General features: G+C 37.7%; 1 protein-coding gene across 1 annotated transcript; it reads left to right on the forward strand.

Moving 5' to 3' along the window:
- Positions 1–868: 868 nt before the first annotated feature.
- RagC-D (Ras-related GTP binding C/D) lies at positions 869–13,164 on the forward strand. The gene is made up of 8 exons (XM_074101270.1): positions 869–1,072; positions 1,161–1,306; positions 1,384–1,612; positions 3,447–3,542; positions 4,774–4,992; positions 7,752–7,894; positions 8,859–9,007; positions 12,286–13,164. The coding sequence occupies exons 1-8, from the start codon at positions 1,070–1,072 to the stop codon at positions 12,459–12,461; spliced, it is 1,161 nt and encodes a 386-aa protein (XP_073957371.1). The 5' UTR covers positions 869–1,069; the 3' UTR covers positions 12,462–13,164.
- The last annotated feature ends 1,124 nt before the right edge of the window (positions 13,165–14,288 follow it).

The following is a 14,288-nucleotide window of genomic DNA, read 5'->3' on the forward strand; positions in this document are numbered from 1 at the left end:
GTTTCGTAGTAGCCTTGCTGTTTGTTTCTTATTGTCACTTAAGCAGCGACACTAGCGACACGACATCTATGCTGTAGCCCTCGTCGAGAAACTTTCAGCACTCCATTGGAACTAACTAACCGCTCACCCGTACAAGAGATATCGTTATTAAGCAATCAAATTATGATTGGTTTTTGGAATCTTTTTGCATTTTTTATTTCAATTCAAAAAATTTGTTACTTTTACGGTCATCTCGTAAAACCCATATCGAAAATACAAACTGAAATACAGATGCACAGAAAAACCAGAAAAATAAGACCAGCGCTGGGAATCGAACCCAGGTCCTCGGCATTCCATGCTATACCGCTACACCACCGCTGGACAACGGTACAGACACGACACGATTCCTGGGTTCGATTCCCAGCGCTGGTCTTATTTTTCTGGTTTTTCTGTGCATCTGTATTTCAGATTGTATTTTCGATATGGGGTTTACGGGATGACCGTAAAAGTAACAAAAATTTGAAATTTAAATAAAAAATACAAAAAGATTCCAAAAACCAATCTTAATTTTTCAATGCTTGTCCGGTTCCGCTTGTCCGGCCAAATTTAACAGTGTCCGGCCTGTCCAGTTTTGTTAGTTGTGTGACGTTTTATTCCATATTAACTGTAGGGGAAAATCGTCACAAAATTGACAAATTTTAACTTTACGCCGTTGCAAGGTACATGTTTTAATGAAAATGCCGATAAATGTGAAAGTAACTGTCTGTCTGTCTGTCTGTTTGTAAGTCTGCCGGCCTACGTACGACTTGCACTGAATGGCATCGGGCCTTTATCTTTTTATTAGAGAAAAATAGCATCAATTGACTGACATCTGTCATGTCATTATTGTGTCATTGATGTAGGTAGGTATAGGTATGTCTCAACTGAGGGATTTGGTTTTGAGTCTGGTCGAATCGCAATACATTCATTTTGTTTTTCTTTTCGTTAGTTCATTGAATGTTTAAGTTAATTGTGATAGTTTCTTGAACATGTATTAAGCAATGCTATATTTTTTTTACTAAGTTACATATGTATTACGATATCCGTGAAAATGGTGAGCAAGTCCTTGGTACTTTCGTTTATCTCGTAGTATACTCCTACTTTGCTGCAATCACTTTACGTGTGCCCTATTTTTTACATAGAGTTATCAAGATGAACCCAGTGGTTATGATGTGGGATCATTCCCCAAGGACTTTAGTTACGGACCATTCGAGCAGAACGGGGAAGGAGACAACACGTCATTACAAGAAGACCACAAGCCACGAATTCTTCTAATGGGACTTCGAAGGTATTTTTTACTGAAAGCTCAATTATTTTGTACATTAATTAAACTTTCTCTAACCATGCTGTGCTTGTTTGTTCTAGATCAGGAAAATCATCAATTCAGAAAGTTGTCTTTCATAAAATGTCACCTAATGAGACATTGTTTTTGGAATCTACAAACAAAATCGTCAAAGATGATATAAACAACAGCAGTTTTGTGCAGTTTCAAATTTGGGACTTTCCTGGACAAATAGATTTTTTTGATCCCACTTTTGATTCTGACACCATATTTGGTGGGTGTGGGGCATTAGTGTTTGTTATTGATGCACAGGTGGGTGGATACTAATGTTCTCAGATGATTCAATTAGTTTTAGTTTGATTTTGGAAGTATTTCATAAATCTCCTCCATGTTTATGTTATGGAGAGGTCAAAAAAGTGTGACCTGTTTCTGTAACTTTCAAGTTACAACACCAACACAAACATCACACCTGTATTCCCAAATGGGGTTATTATTATTTATTATTTCCAAGTTACATACATGATAATTGGATCTAATTGGAGCAAGAAGATTGTGAACATTTATATATAGCTTCTTCTCATATTTTTATTATTAAGTATGTGGAAAAAAGAATAGGGATGATTATAAAACTGTTATTAAATATACTTATATTTTTTAACCCCTGACGCAAAAAGGGTGTTATAAGTTTGACTGCTATGTCTGTCTCTGTCTGTCTGTCTGTGTATCTGTCTGTAGCACCGTAGCTCTTATATGTTCTGATTTGAATGCGTTTTTTTATTTGAAAGCAGGTTTTCTAGCGATGGTTCTTAGACATGTTTCATCAAAATCGATTCAGCTATTTTTGAGATATTTTAGGTATTGCTCACAACTTCATTTGCAAAGAATCTAGGTATCTAATGTATTAATCCAGGCTATAGAATAGACTATCTGTGTCCCAAATTCATCAAACTCCATAGAGCATTTTTGCATAAAGGAGCAACACACATCCTTACTTTCACATTTTGTAGTATTATTAGTAGGATAGTTAAGTTATTGAGGCAACCATGCAAGTGTTTTAATTATAATGCAGCTGGAGCAATGCTGGCCAACAGGGCCTCTACTTTTAGAGGTATTTAGTTACATAAATTAAACACAAAGAAAAAAGATTGGTGGGGCAATGCACTGGCGAGCAAATCAAATGCCTAGGTGGGCCAGGTGGTGGTGGGCTAGGTGGGGTGGGGTCGATGACTCGCAGGCACACGGCGGCCACGCCATACAAAATACGCGTTCTTGAATCTACATAGGCACGACGATGTCACAGGGCTGACTATTGCAAAACCCTAATAAGTGCTACCAATGACATTTAAAGGTACTTATAAGGTATGGCTTAGATAGTGCAAATAAATTTAATTGTTAATCTTACATTTATTTAAACCTACTTAAAATGTGTCTGTGTATTATTATTTTCTATTACAATAGACACATACATACATACTTAAACAAATAATTCAGTAGGTAGTCATGTATTAATCACGTTAATTTCAGTAATCATTATTTATTTAGAAAAAGGAAGTAGGTAGGGTACCGTTACCATTTCGCAAAATAATTGCTCCCGAACTTAGTGCCGTACGGCCGACATACATCGCGTTGCGCACCCGACTGCTTTCCTGCGGTTTTCCTGCAATTTGCGCTTGAGAGGTGGGGTAACTCGAACCGGTGCGGGGCGGAGCGTGGCCATTTTGTATGTTAGTACTGTTATATATTCTGTGTCGCAGGCCTGGGTTTGGGTGCTGCGAGTATAACAATAAAGATTGGAAATTAAATGGATTACATGTCCTACTTCCTTCGTAATTATTGTTCAGTTACTATGTAGGCAGGTACCTTTTATTTTTCATGCATTGCTATATAATTATATATTTTTTGTTTTATTGATTTATTTTGATTGAGTTGATTGATTTTTAGGTTTATATAAATTAAAAATTATTAAAAAAATATATAGAATTTTTTTTTGTGGCTTTTGGCACCTGATCACCTCGGTCTTAGACGAAGATATTACTTTATGCACTAGATCATAAAAAGTCATTTTATGTTGTCTAGGTCCAGCATAGCATAAACATGAACATTACGAGCATGAGAAGTGAAAATATTATTTTTTATATATTTTCAGGATGATTATGGAGATGCTTTGAACAAGTTGCAGCTAACAGTCACTAAAGCATATAGAGTTAATAGTAATATTAAGTTTGAAGTGTTTATTCATAAAGTAAGTATTTAACCCAGTTACAGATTACTTGTGTCATTTGTCCAGAGTGTGTCATTATCAGTTTGTTTATGTCCATTGAATTATGAATATGAGAGTACTGTGAAAGACAAACATATTAAATGGATCAATAATAGAACGCAATAAAGTGCAACCACGAAAAGGGGTTAAACTTGATCAAATATTACCACTTTCTTTCAGGATTACTTTATCATTATCAAGCATCCTTTGTATTTTTTTCCTCAAATGTTATCTTTTTGCATTATTTATAATGCACAGGCAGCTTATAGCTGATGCATGCTTAACATTGTTATCTTGTGTTTATCTTTAAATTATTTTTCAAGTCTGTTTTTAAAAGAATTCACTGAGGTGCACAGATCACAGGCAAACTATTCTACTCTTTCACTATGCATTTGCCTAGGAAATGTCGCCTGGGGTTGATTGTATTCTGGTGTTGCTCAAATAAGCTGGTCACAGGATAAGCTAAGCACTTGAAACGAGGACCACTAACAGTAAATCCCAAATGCATAATAAAATCAATGATGTTAGACAAATAAGTAGGTAGTTTTAAGCATTATTATTATTGATCAATAATGCGTTGTAAGCGTGCGACAGATAAATCATTCGGAATTTCCGCTCGCTGATATTTTTTATTCGACTGGATGGCAAACGAGCAAGCGGGTCTCCTGATGGTAAGAGATCACCACCGCCCATAAACATCTGCAACACCAGGGGTGTTATTATGTAAAATAAAATAAAAAATCTTCAAAATATTGAAAATTTTATAAATCCCTTCATTTCTAATTAACAGTAATTAAACTGTTTTGAATAGGACTTGAAAGCATCAGGCGATCTTCTCGTAACCGAGTTTTCTGATTAGTTCTAATGAATGGTAATAAGTATTGTGTTGTGAGTCACATTCTACCCTTAAGTGCAACACCTTCAAAATCAACTTTTCCAATTTGAATGTGTCTGCTATACATGGTACTGTTCTATATTGTATAGGCATAATAGTCATACTTCCAGCCAAAATTCAATCAGATGGATACTGCTCCAATCAACTATTTATATTTGACTATTCAAAATCCAAGGACAGGTTGATTATTAAGAGAAAAATTGTGTTCCATGTTCCTTGCATATATTCTTTATTGAAACGAGACAAACTGTTTTCAACTACTTTGTTAATATTATTAACAATCTGTTTCACATTTAGAATTAAGAATTTCTATTACAGGTTGATGGTTTGAATGATGACTACAAGATGGAATCTCAGAGAGACATCCACCAGCGAGCAACAGACGACTTGGCAGAGGCGGGGCTTGAGCATGTGCACTTATCGTTCCATCTCACCTCCATATATGATCATTCCATCTTTGAAGCATTCAGTAAAGTAGTTCAGAAGTTAATACCACAACTACCGACATTAGAAAATCTACTCAACATACTCATATCTGTAAGTATTTGAATTTTCATGCCATGATACTTACATAGTGGTTGACTATACTTAGTTTCGAAGCCGTGGTGGCCTAGTGGTTTGACCTATCGCCTCTCAAGCAGAGGGTCGTGGGTTCAAACCCCGGCTCGCACCTCTGAGTTTTTCGAAATTCATGTGCGGAATTACATTTGAAATTTACCACGAGCTTTGCGGTGAAGGAAAACATCGTGAGGAAACCTGCACAAACCTGCGAAGCAATTCAATGGTGCGTGTGAAGTTCCCAATCCGCACTGGGCCCGCGTGGTAACTATGGCCCAAGCCCTCTTGTTCTGAGAGGAGGCCTGTGCCCAGCAGTGGGACGTATATAGGCTGGGATGATACTTAGTTTGGATAGGTATTTAACTAAGTGTAAACAAAACAACGTCAATTAGTGTCTTAAATATTGAAATTCCCCCATTAAACTATCTAAACATTTACATTTGTGTAGGTATTGAAATACACTACTGTAGTTTGTATTACAATGATAGATAAGTAAAATGTTTAAAATCCTTGGAGGACCCAAATCTGGCAGCTGAAGCTTGTTTAGATTTAGTTTCAAGTATTGTTGGGTGATAATCCGGTTATATAAGGAGATTCACTTCGGAATGAGAGATAATAAGCTGGAAACTCGTATACAGCTTCATTTTGGTGTCCTAAATGTTGTCTCAAAAGTCACATTTAGGGGCTGTTTCACCATCCATTGATTAGCGTTAACCGACTGTCAAATGTGATGCCGTCTCCGTCTATTCGAACAAAACAAATAGAGACGGCATCACACCTAACCGCCAGTCAACACTAATCAATGGATATACAGCCCCTTAATCTCGTGTCCGCGTCGTAAGTTATTCGAGGTCAAATGTCAAAAAAGTCAGTTATTCGCGATTATCTCGGTTTCTTTAGCTCCAGTCATGTTAACGTTTATTACAAAATTGTAGAGCATAAAATTTGGAACAAATATTGTGTTAAAAATGTTTCGTACTTCCAACCGTTTTTGAGATAGACGGCAGAGAGCCCGCAGCGCTCAGCCATACTGACTGATACAAGATCAACCGTGAATCTCAGTGAATAAAACCTTGTATACAGTTTTAAGTCATTGAAATATCATTAATAATAAAAATAAATTATGTATTTAAATAGGTATTTAAATTGTATGTAAATAGGTATGTCAGTAAATACGTAAGTGATGTTCCAAAATTTGCAAACCATTTTTCAAGCACTTTCTGGTCTCCGATTCAGCTTAAATTTGGTACAGTGTGGTACAGTCGTATATTTGGTGACAATGCAAGATTATGGCACCATTGAGCTGATTTGATGATGGAGCCGGAAGGTGGGCAAAACGATGTAGCCCCGTCGAGTTTGGGCTCATTTGATTTGTCTTCGCAAGTACTCTTCACCTGAATGATGTCCAGGATCCTGACGGTGGCGCCGGAAAGTGACCACAGGATCTCGATAACAAAACGACGTAGACCCGTTGAGTTTGGGCTCATTTTATTGTTTTTTACGAGTACGCTTTACCTGGATGATGTCCAGGGTCCTGATTATAAAGCCGGAATGTGAGCACATGATCTCAGTAACAAACCAACATAGCCCCGTCGAGTTTGGACTCATTTGATTACGTACATACATACATACGAACATTGCAAGTTAAATAAAAAATCAAATAAATAATTAATGATATTTCAATGACTTAAAACTTTATACAAGGTTTTATGCACTGAGATTCACGGTTGATCTTGTATCAGTCAGTCAGTATGGCTGAGCGCTGCGGGCTCTCTGCCCTCTATTTCAATAACGGTTGGAGTTGGACGTACAAAAAAATTTTAAACACAATATTTGTTCCAAATTTTATGCTCTACGACGCGGACACGAGATTAAATGTGACTTTTGAGACAACATTTAGGACACCAAAATGAAGCTGTATACGAGTTTCCAGCTTATTATCTCTCTTTCCGAGATTGACCCCTTCTCATTCCTTAAATGACCGAATTATGACACATTTACCGGCCCATATAATACCGACCCGATACAAACTCGTTTTAAACAGACATGAGTTTCTGTCACGCGACTAGTTTACAATACAATACAATACAACACAATAACTCTTTATTGCACACCAATACAGTAAACAGTACAGAGAAAACAAGTATATACATAGAGATTTACTAAGGTAAGCAATAGGCGGCCTTATCGCTTCAGAGCGATTTCTTCCAGGCAACCTTTACAATGGACAGAAATAAGGAATACATTTTAGCAGGTGGTGCAATTTACAGTAGATTATAGCTGTATCAAGAATACATAAAACTAACACATACAATACACATACACAACAAATCTAAACAGATAGATAGGTAGATAGATACCATAACAACACATAAATAAGCTAACTATAACATTTATACGCAAGATGACAGGTAGTGCTCCCTAAGCATAGGCCTAAAGATAGGCAAGGACTTTGCGCGCCTCAAGTTTATTATTTGGTATAATATTACAAAAAGCTCACTGACACTAACTGAATGGATACTCACAGTACGCAACTTAACAAATGCAAAAATGTGGAAATAATTCTTCTGCTGTAGTCCTTATCTTGTTGCTTAACCATATATTAGTCATATTCGTTAAATATATTGCTAAGAAACTCGTCTTTATTACATCATGTCGAAAGGGCATCGAGTGCACAGACGTGAATAAGTACTTTGTGTTTAAATTATTTAATTAAATGGTGCAATTTTCTGTTACAGAACTCTGGAATTGAGAAGGCATTCTTATTTGATGTGGTCTCCAAGATCTACATAGCAACAGACAGCTCTCCAGTAGACATGCAGAGTTACGAGCTATGTTGCGACATGATAGATGTTGTCATTGACATCTCTTGTATTTACGGGCAAGTTTAATTACTATATTTTTAATTCGATTTCATTATTCAAGGAAAAAATATTATAGTAAAATTTTTGAACAAGGATTATAGTAGTTCGATTATGAGCTCGTCGGCGCTCCGCAATGTATCACAAGTTTTCTTGCGTGTGTGAACCGGACTTAACATATTACTTACCCAATGATGATCTTAGGCGCAAGCCACACAGAAGAGACGTGGGACGGGGGCGCGTCGCGGACGGGGCGGACGCGAGGTGTGGGCATTGCCGCCTCGTCTCTTCTGTTTGATGTGGATCGCGACGTTTCTATACATTTAGGGGCTGTTTCACCATCCATTGATTAGTATTAACTGACGGTTAAATGTGATGCCGTCTCCGTCTATTCAAACAAAAGAAATAGAGACGGCATTACATTTAACCGTCAGTTAACACTAAGGAGTACGAAAACTGATTTAAGAGGCGACCCGCTCCCGTCCCACGTCTCTTCTGTGTGGCTTGTTCCTTAGGGTTAGTACTTAAATAAATTATCGACAGATGTCGTCATCGGCCAGTTTCATTCTGACTGATGTCACTAATGGTAATTGATAAATAAGCATAAAAATTAATTGATCATTTTTTATGAGTCTGTTTATTTCATGAAGGATGACTTACATTTTTTACTTATGTAGTTAATTGTTATTTGGCGATAGATAATGATTTTCAAAGACTACTGCCAGTTAAAAGTTAATTTCTTTGCGCAGGCACGAGCTCTGCCCCCTTAAGGCAAAAGGTGGTATCTTAAAAAATTGAATTTTTGAGTTACGAGTATTTATGCTATGTGATGCAGATTTTTTTAAGCTAATGGTAGTAGCTGAAGTTAATGGTATAAATAATTCAAGTGTTTTTTTAGATACCCCTTTTACCTTAAGAAGGTAGAGCTGCTGACACAACTATAGCTTCTGCTATTTTTTTAATTTTAATTTTGGTCGATTTCAGAATGGTTGATGAGACTGAAGTGAACACTTTTAACAGTCAAAGCTCAAGTCTAATCAAACTCAACAATGGCACTGTTTTATATTTACGTGAAGTCAACAAATTTCTTGCCTTAGTTTGTATTCTACGGGAAGAGAATTTCCAGAAACAAGGTTAGTACTTAGTACCTACTCAACTTATGTATTTATCAAAAAATTAATCAATATTTTTATCACGTTATTCGTGAGTAAGAGTAAAGTAAACGTCTTTGTAGTAGAATTATGATATAATTATGATATAATAAATTAAATTTATCGAAAAATCGATAAAATATAATGTATCAAAATATATTAAGTTATTTAACATAAGTTCCAAATGCATAAGCTTGAAATGCATAGTGGTCAAAATATATAATAGTTACAATGCATAACGGTTTTTAGTCATATGGAACAAAATGCATATTATGATGATAAAGTATACATTCAAAATACATAAAATTATAAAAAATAAATGGTTAAATGAAATATCAATCAACATCTATTCAGTATGTTTTCTATAATGATTGAAATACATGACAGTGAAATTTCACAAAGAAAAATGCATAGAATACAATATTGGTCGTAGTTGAACCTAACACGCTCCTCCTCGCTACGCTCGTCGTCGCACCTAAAGTTTCTATTCAATTAATGATCAGACTTTAGTTTAAAGTGCAAGGTACTTACTAAGTAATCTAAAAAAAAACAGCGCCAGAGGCCGTATTGTCCAACGTGCGGACGCTTGCTATTGCATTCACTAGGTACATATTTATTTCTGTCGAGTGGTATAAAATTGTGAAAGCGATTGCAAGCGCCCGTTTGTTAGACAATACGGCCTCCGATCAGTCGGTATCTTGTAGGTTAGGTTAGGTTAGAGTTAAGCGCCTTAACTACACGGAATAGTTGTTTTGTCTTCTAGTCCTTAATTTTTCAGATCTTAACGTGCAAATACAACGTAAATAGACTGGAGATGATGATAAACATGGGCATTTTATCGTATGTATTTTGACCATTATGAAAAACGTACTATAGGATTTTTAATTGTTATTTCTTTCAACTATTATATATTCTGATTGTATACATTCTTAACATATACATTGCGAACTTAAGCATTTTAATTGTATACGAGGGGCGATCAATAAAAAGTGAGAATGAGTATGTTGTAAACACCTTTTATTAAATGACATTTTATTTTTCGACATAGTCACCTTTTAGCATAATACACTTAGTATATCTTTTTTATAAACTAATAGGTAGAAATCACTGGGCGCGAGATCTGGTGAATACGGGGGATGCTTAAGGATATCGAACCCAGCATCACGAATTGCAGCCATTGCAACGGCGGACTTGTGTGCCGGGGCATTGTCGTGGTAGAACAGCACAACTTTCGAGAGTTTACATCGCCGTTTTTCGCGGATCTCATTGCGCAATGTTGCTATTTGTTTGGCATATAAAGTGTCCGTAATAGTGGCTCCATGCTCGAGATACTCAATCATTACTACACCTTTACCATCCCAAAAAACAGAGCCCATGACCTTACCGGCAGATGGGCCCACCTTGAATTTCTTCGGAGTTGGAGATGATGGCTTTTTCCATGTCATAGACTGCAGTTTCGTTTCAGGGTCGTAATGATGGAGCCATGTTTCATCCATTGTTTGTCCATTGTTATAATGGTCTTGCTGTATCAGGTCCAAAGCTTCTTGACAAATCTCGACTCTAGTTTGTTTTTGCGTGTCAGTAATCATTCTTAGTACCCAACGCGCAGATACCTTTTTCATACCCAAGCGTTCATGTAAAATATTATGCGAGCTCCCCGTTGAAATCTTTACATTTCAGCAATAAAACGAACCGTGACACGACGATCCGCCAAAACTAAGTTTTCGACTTTTTTCATAATTTCTTCAGTTACCTATTGCTGTAGTAGGGCGTCCGGAGCGGCGGTCGTCCATGGTCGATGTTCTTCCACGTCTAAATTCGGCGCACCAACGTGCGACTGTCGAATACGGAGGAGCATTAGACCCTAAAGTGTCCCGCAAATCTAAATTGACTTGGTCCGTAGAATTTTTTTCAAACATAAGTATTTGATAACGGCGCCCAGTTCAATTTTCTCCATTTTCGCTAACGTACTGAATAGCATAAAGAAATTACCCGTATTTTTTTTAAACAACAGACAGTTAGTTTTTTTTTACATAGCAATCAGCGGGTGACACTCTTTCCCGGGCCGGATAACACCGACATGGAAATACCGGCCCTGTTTTTTGTGTACACGCCCATAGAAACTGACAGGGGCTTCTATGGGCGTGTACACGCAAAACAGGGTCGGTATTTCCATCCCGGTATTATCCGGGCCGGGAAAGAGTGTCACCCTCAAAGATATTGTCTCTCCTTCCTCTTAGGTCACCCCAATCAGCTAGATAGATTAGCTATACCGGCCAGTATTTAATTTCCTAATATTGAAAGAGTTTGCATCTCATTCTCACTTTATATTGAACGCCCCTGGTATTTCGACCAATATGAAAAACACGACAAATGAATTTTGATTATTATTTATTTTAACCATTATATTTTATAACTTTCGGTATTTTAACTGTATGTATTTCAACCGATATGTGTTTTAAATTTATACATTATAATACGTACCCCTAATACGGATATATTTTGCGAAATTTTGTCTTCAATACCTAAGAAATGATCCGCTTTAGTTTCGTTCGAACTGACATTTTGGACAAGGAACAAAATTTAAATAGTTTTCGGTTAATAAATCGTTTTCAACAATTTGTATGGTGTGTTGTTTAATGCCGACGTTTAGGTATGCCTGTAACCCTCCCATACGTAAAGTACCGCCTTGCGGTTTAAAAAGCCTATATAAACGATAAAAAGGTCCCCGTTTTGTTTTCGTTCCGAAGAAAATGATATACAAAGAACTCTTAATATGTATCATTTTAAATAGTTATTTGTGTCACAAGGGAGCAAAGTGGTGTATTTACGGCGAGGGCGTACATTGAATCCAGAATGTAGCGAAGGATTCTGCAATACAATCTTGAGCGTAGCGAGGGATTCTAAAGTAGAATCCTGAGCGTAATAAGGGATTCAAGTGTTAACGCCCAAGATGAAAATAATTTTGCTCCCGAGTGGCTCATACAACTTTTCACACCGAGCATTAAGGAACTTGAAAAAAAAAAAATCTAAATATTAAAGAACAACCAGCATAGAAAAAGGCGTGGCTTTACAATTATCAACTTCAAAAAATGACATTTGCAATAAAAGACTTAGAAAAGCCTTGAACAGAAAAGTTGCACTTTGCTCCCGCTCGTCAGGGAGGAAAAGTTACTTTTCTGAAGGAGAGGTGTGAAAAATTCCTAACTAATACCATGGGTAATATTTTTTTACTGATTGTGTATTTTTATATTTACTAGGTGTAATAGACTACAATTTCCTGTGCTTCCGCGACGCTATAACGCAAGTGTTCGAGCTGCGCAATAAGTGTCAGAACGCGGTGTCAGCGGCGCGCGCTCCGTCGGCGACCCCCGAACCCCTGCCCAACGGCGCCAGCGACTCCACAGAAACCCCCGACCCGCCGCAGAGTCCATAACATTCATATTTAGCTAGCACAAACGGCCCAGAATGCCCTATTGATTACGATGACGGCCAGTTGTTGAATGCCCTGCCAGCGAATATAGTCATGAATGTGTTACGTTTTCTTTAAGACTTTAAGGGGCGGTTTCACCATCCATTGATTAGTGTTAACTGGCGGTTAGGTGTGATGCCGTCTCTATTTGTTTTGTTCGAATAGACGGAGACGGCATCACATTTAACCGTCGGTTAACGCTAATCAATGGATCACCAACCAGCCCCTAAAAGCTGCGTATCGTCTTCGCGCGGCCCCCGCACGAGCATTGTTCGACCGTGGCAAACCTGTGTTTTGTTTGAGTTGCCTCTCCAGCTCCAGCGGCCGGTATCCATAGCCCGCGGCTGCCGCGCGAAACAATACACAGCTTTATAGACACACTCAGAGATGTTAGTTAATTATAAAATCGTTCATAAAGTAATGATTTTATATAATAAAAAATAAAATGGCAGTAAAGTTTAAAAAGTTAATTGACATCTCTGGAGTATGGTGATAGGTCTTGGTCACGGATAGCTCAAACCAATCTATATCGTCAACTATATCACACTGTACACGCGTCTATTTTTTTTAAGAGATGATTATTAAAATTAAATGAATGTTAAGTTACGTTACGTACCTCTATAATCATTAAAGATGTAAATAATAAAAAATATAATTACGTTTTCTATTTGAGTGTTTTGTTTCTCATTAGTTTACCGCCGCATAATGTAGTGTTAAAGTAGTTCTGCGTTTCGTGGTACGGATTGGTGTAAGCGACTAAGCGACGCTGTAATCTTTGCGACGCTGTCAAGTTAGAGATAACATGGAGACATGGAGATAACAAACCTGTTTTGACATGACCACGACATGACAATGTTTAAAAGGACGTTTTTTTATTACATACCAAAGTACCAATGATACCATTGAAAATTTAGAACCTCCCCAAAAAAGGTTGGTGATCGCGGAGCTAGCGCCTCCTTACCGAGAGAGAGTGTGAAATTTGTCAATATCCCCTTATTTTGGATCAATTGGACTTTGATAGATAAGGTAGAAATTCCAACTAAAACGGATCGAATGTCGATGTCGTTTTGACTTTCTCCTTCTGCAATTATTTACTTCCTGTGCAGTGAGTCAATCCCCCCTTTTCCACCTATCCCTACCAGGCTATCTCCACTTGTAGGGATATATGGTTTTTTTCCCACCACAGGTGGAACAGCGGGTCCATTCCAAAGTAGGCAGCACCAACACGTTAACATCAGAAAATCATCACCAGCTTCTACTACGGAACCTACTAACTAGACGATAGATAAGTATACTTAAATACACCTTAAACGTCCAAGACCTGAGAACAGACATTCGTATTTTTCATTTAAATATCTGCCCCAACCAGGAATCGAACCTGGGACACAGCGGCGTAGCTACCGGAGTGCTAGACATGGCAGTGCCCCGCGGCCCCCAAACTCAGGGGGGGGGGGGCTCTCGGACTCTGACTTACAAACTATAAATGACAAATCGGGAGTACGTCAAATTCGGAACACGACGAATACAGAACAAACGCTTTCAAATAATTTTGTTGGGGCCCTAGTTTATTTGTTGCCCCAGGGCCATTGGTTACCTAGTTACGCCACTGCCGGGACATCAGGCTCCATAGTAATTTTCTCTAACAACTTGGCTATCCGTATCCGGGCTACCTTACCTGTTCATCAAATGTAAATAAGTGTAGGTAAATATAAACATCACATGGCCGTGGTGGCCGAGTGGTTTGACCAATGGTCTCTCAAGCAGAGGATCGTGGGTTCAAACCTCGGTTCG

This window comes from Choristoneura fumiferana, chromosome 18 (assembly GCF_025370935.1).
Source record: "Choristoneura fumiferana chromosome 18, NRCan_CFum_1, whole genome shotgun sequence".
In the NCBI taxonomy this organism is placed as follows: Eukaryota; Metazoa; Arthropoda; class Insecta; order Lepidoptera; family Tortricidae; genus Choristoneura; species Choristoneura fumiferana.

What these genes read in the sequence shown, in the direction of transcription:
- RagC-D (XM_074101270.1), top strand. An exon ending in TGTTTGTTATTGATGCACAG is followed by an intron (nt 1,613 to 3,446) that starts GTGGGTGGATAC and finishes ATATATTTTCAG; the next exon opens with GATGATTATGGAGATGCTTT. An exon ending in TACTCAACATACTCATATCT is followed by an intron (nt 4,993 to 7,751) that starts GTAAGTATTTGA and finishes TTTCTGTTACAG; the next exon opens with AACTCTGGAATTGAGAAGGC.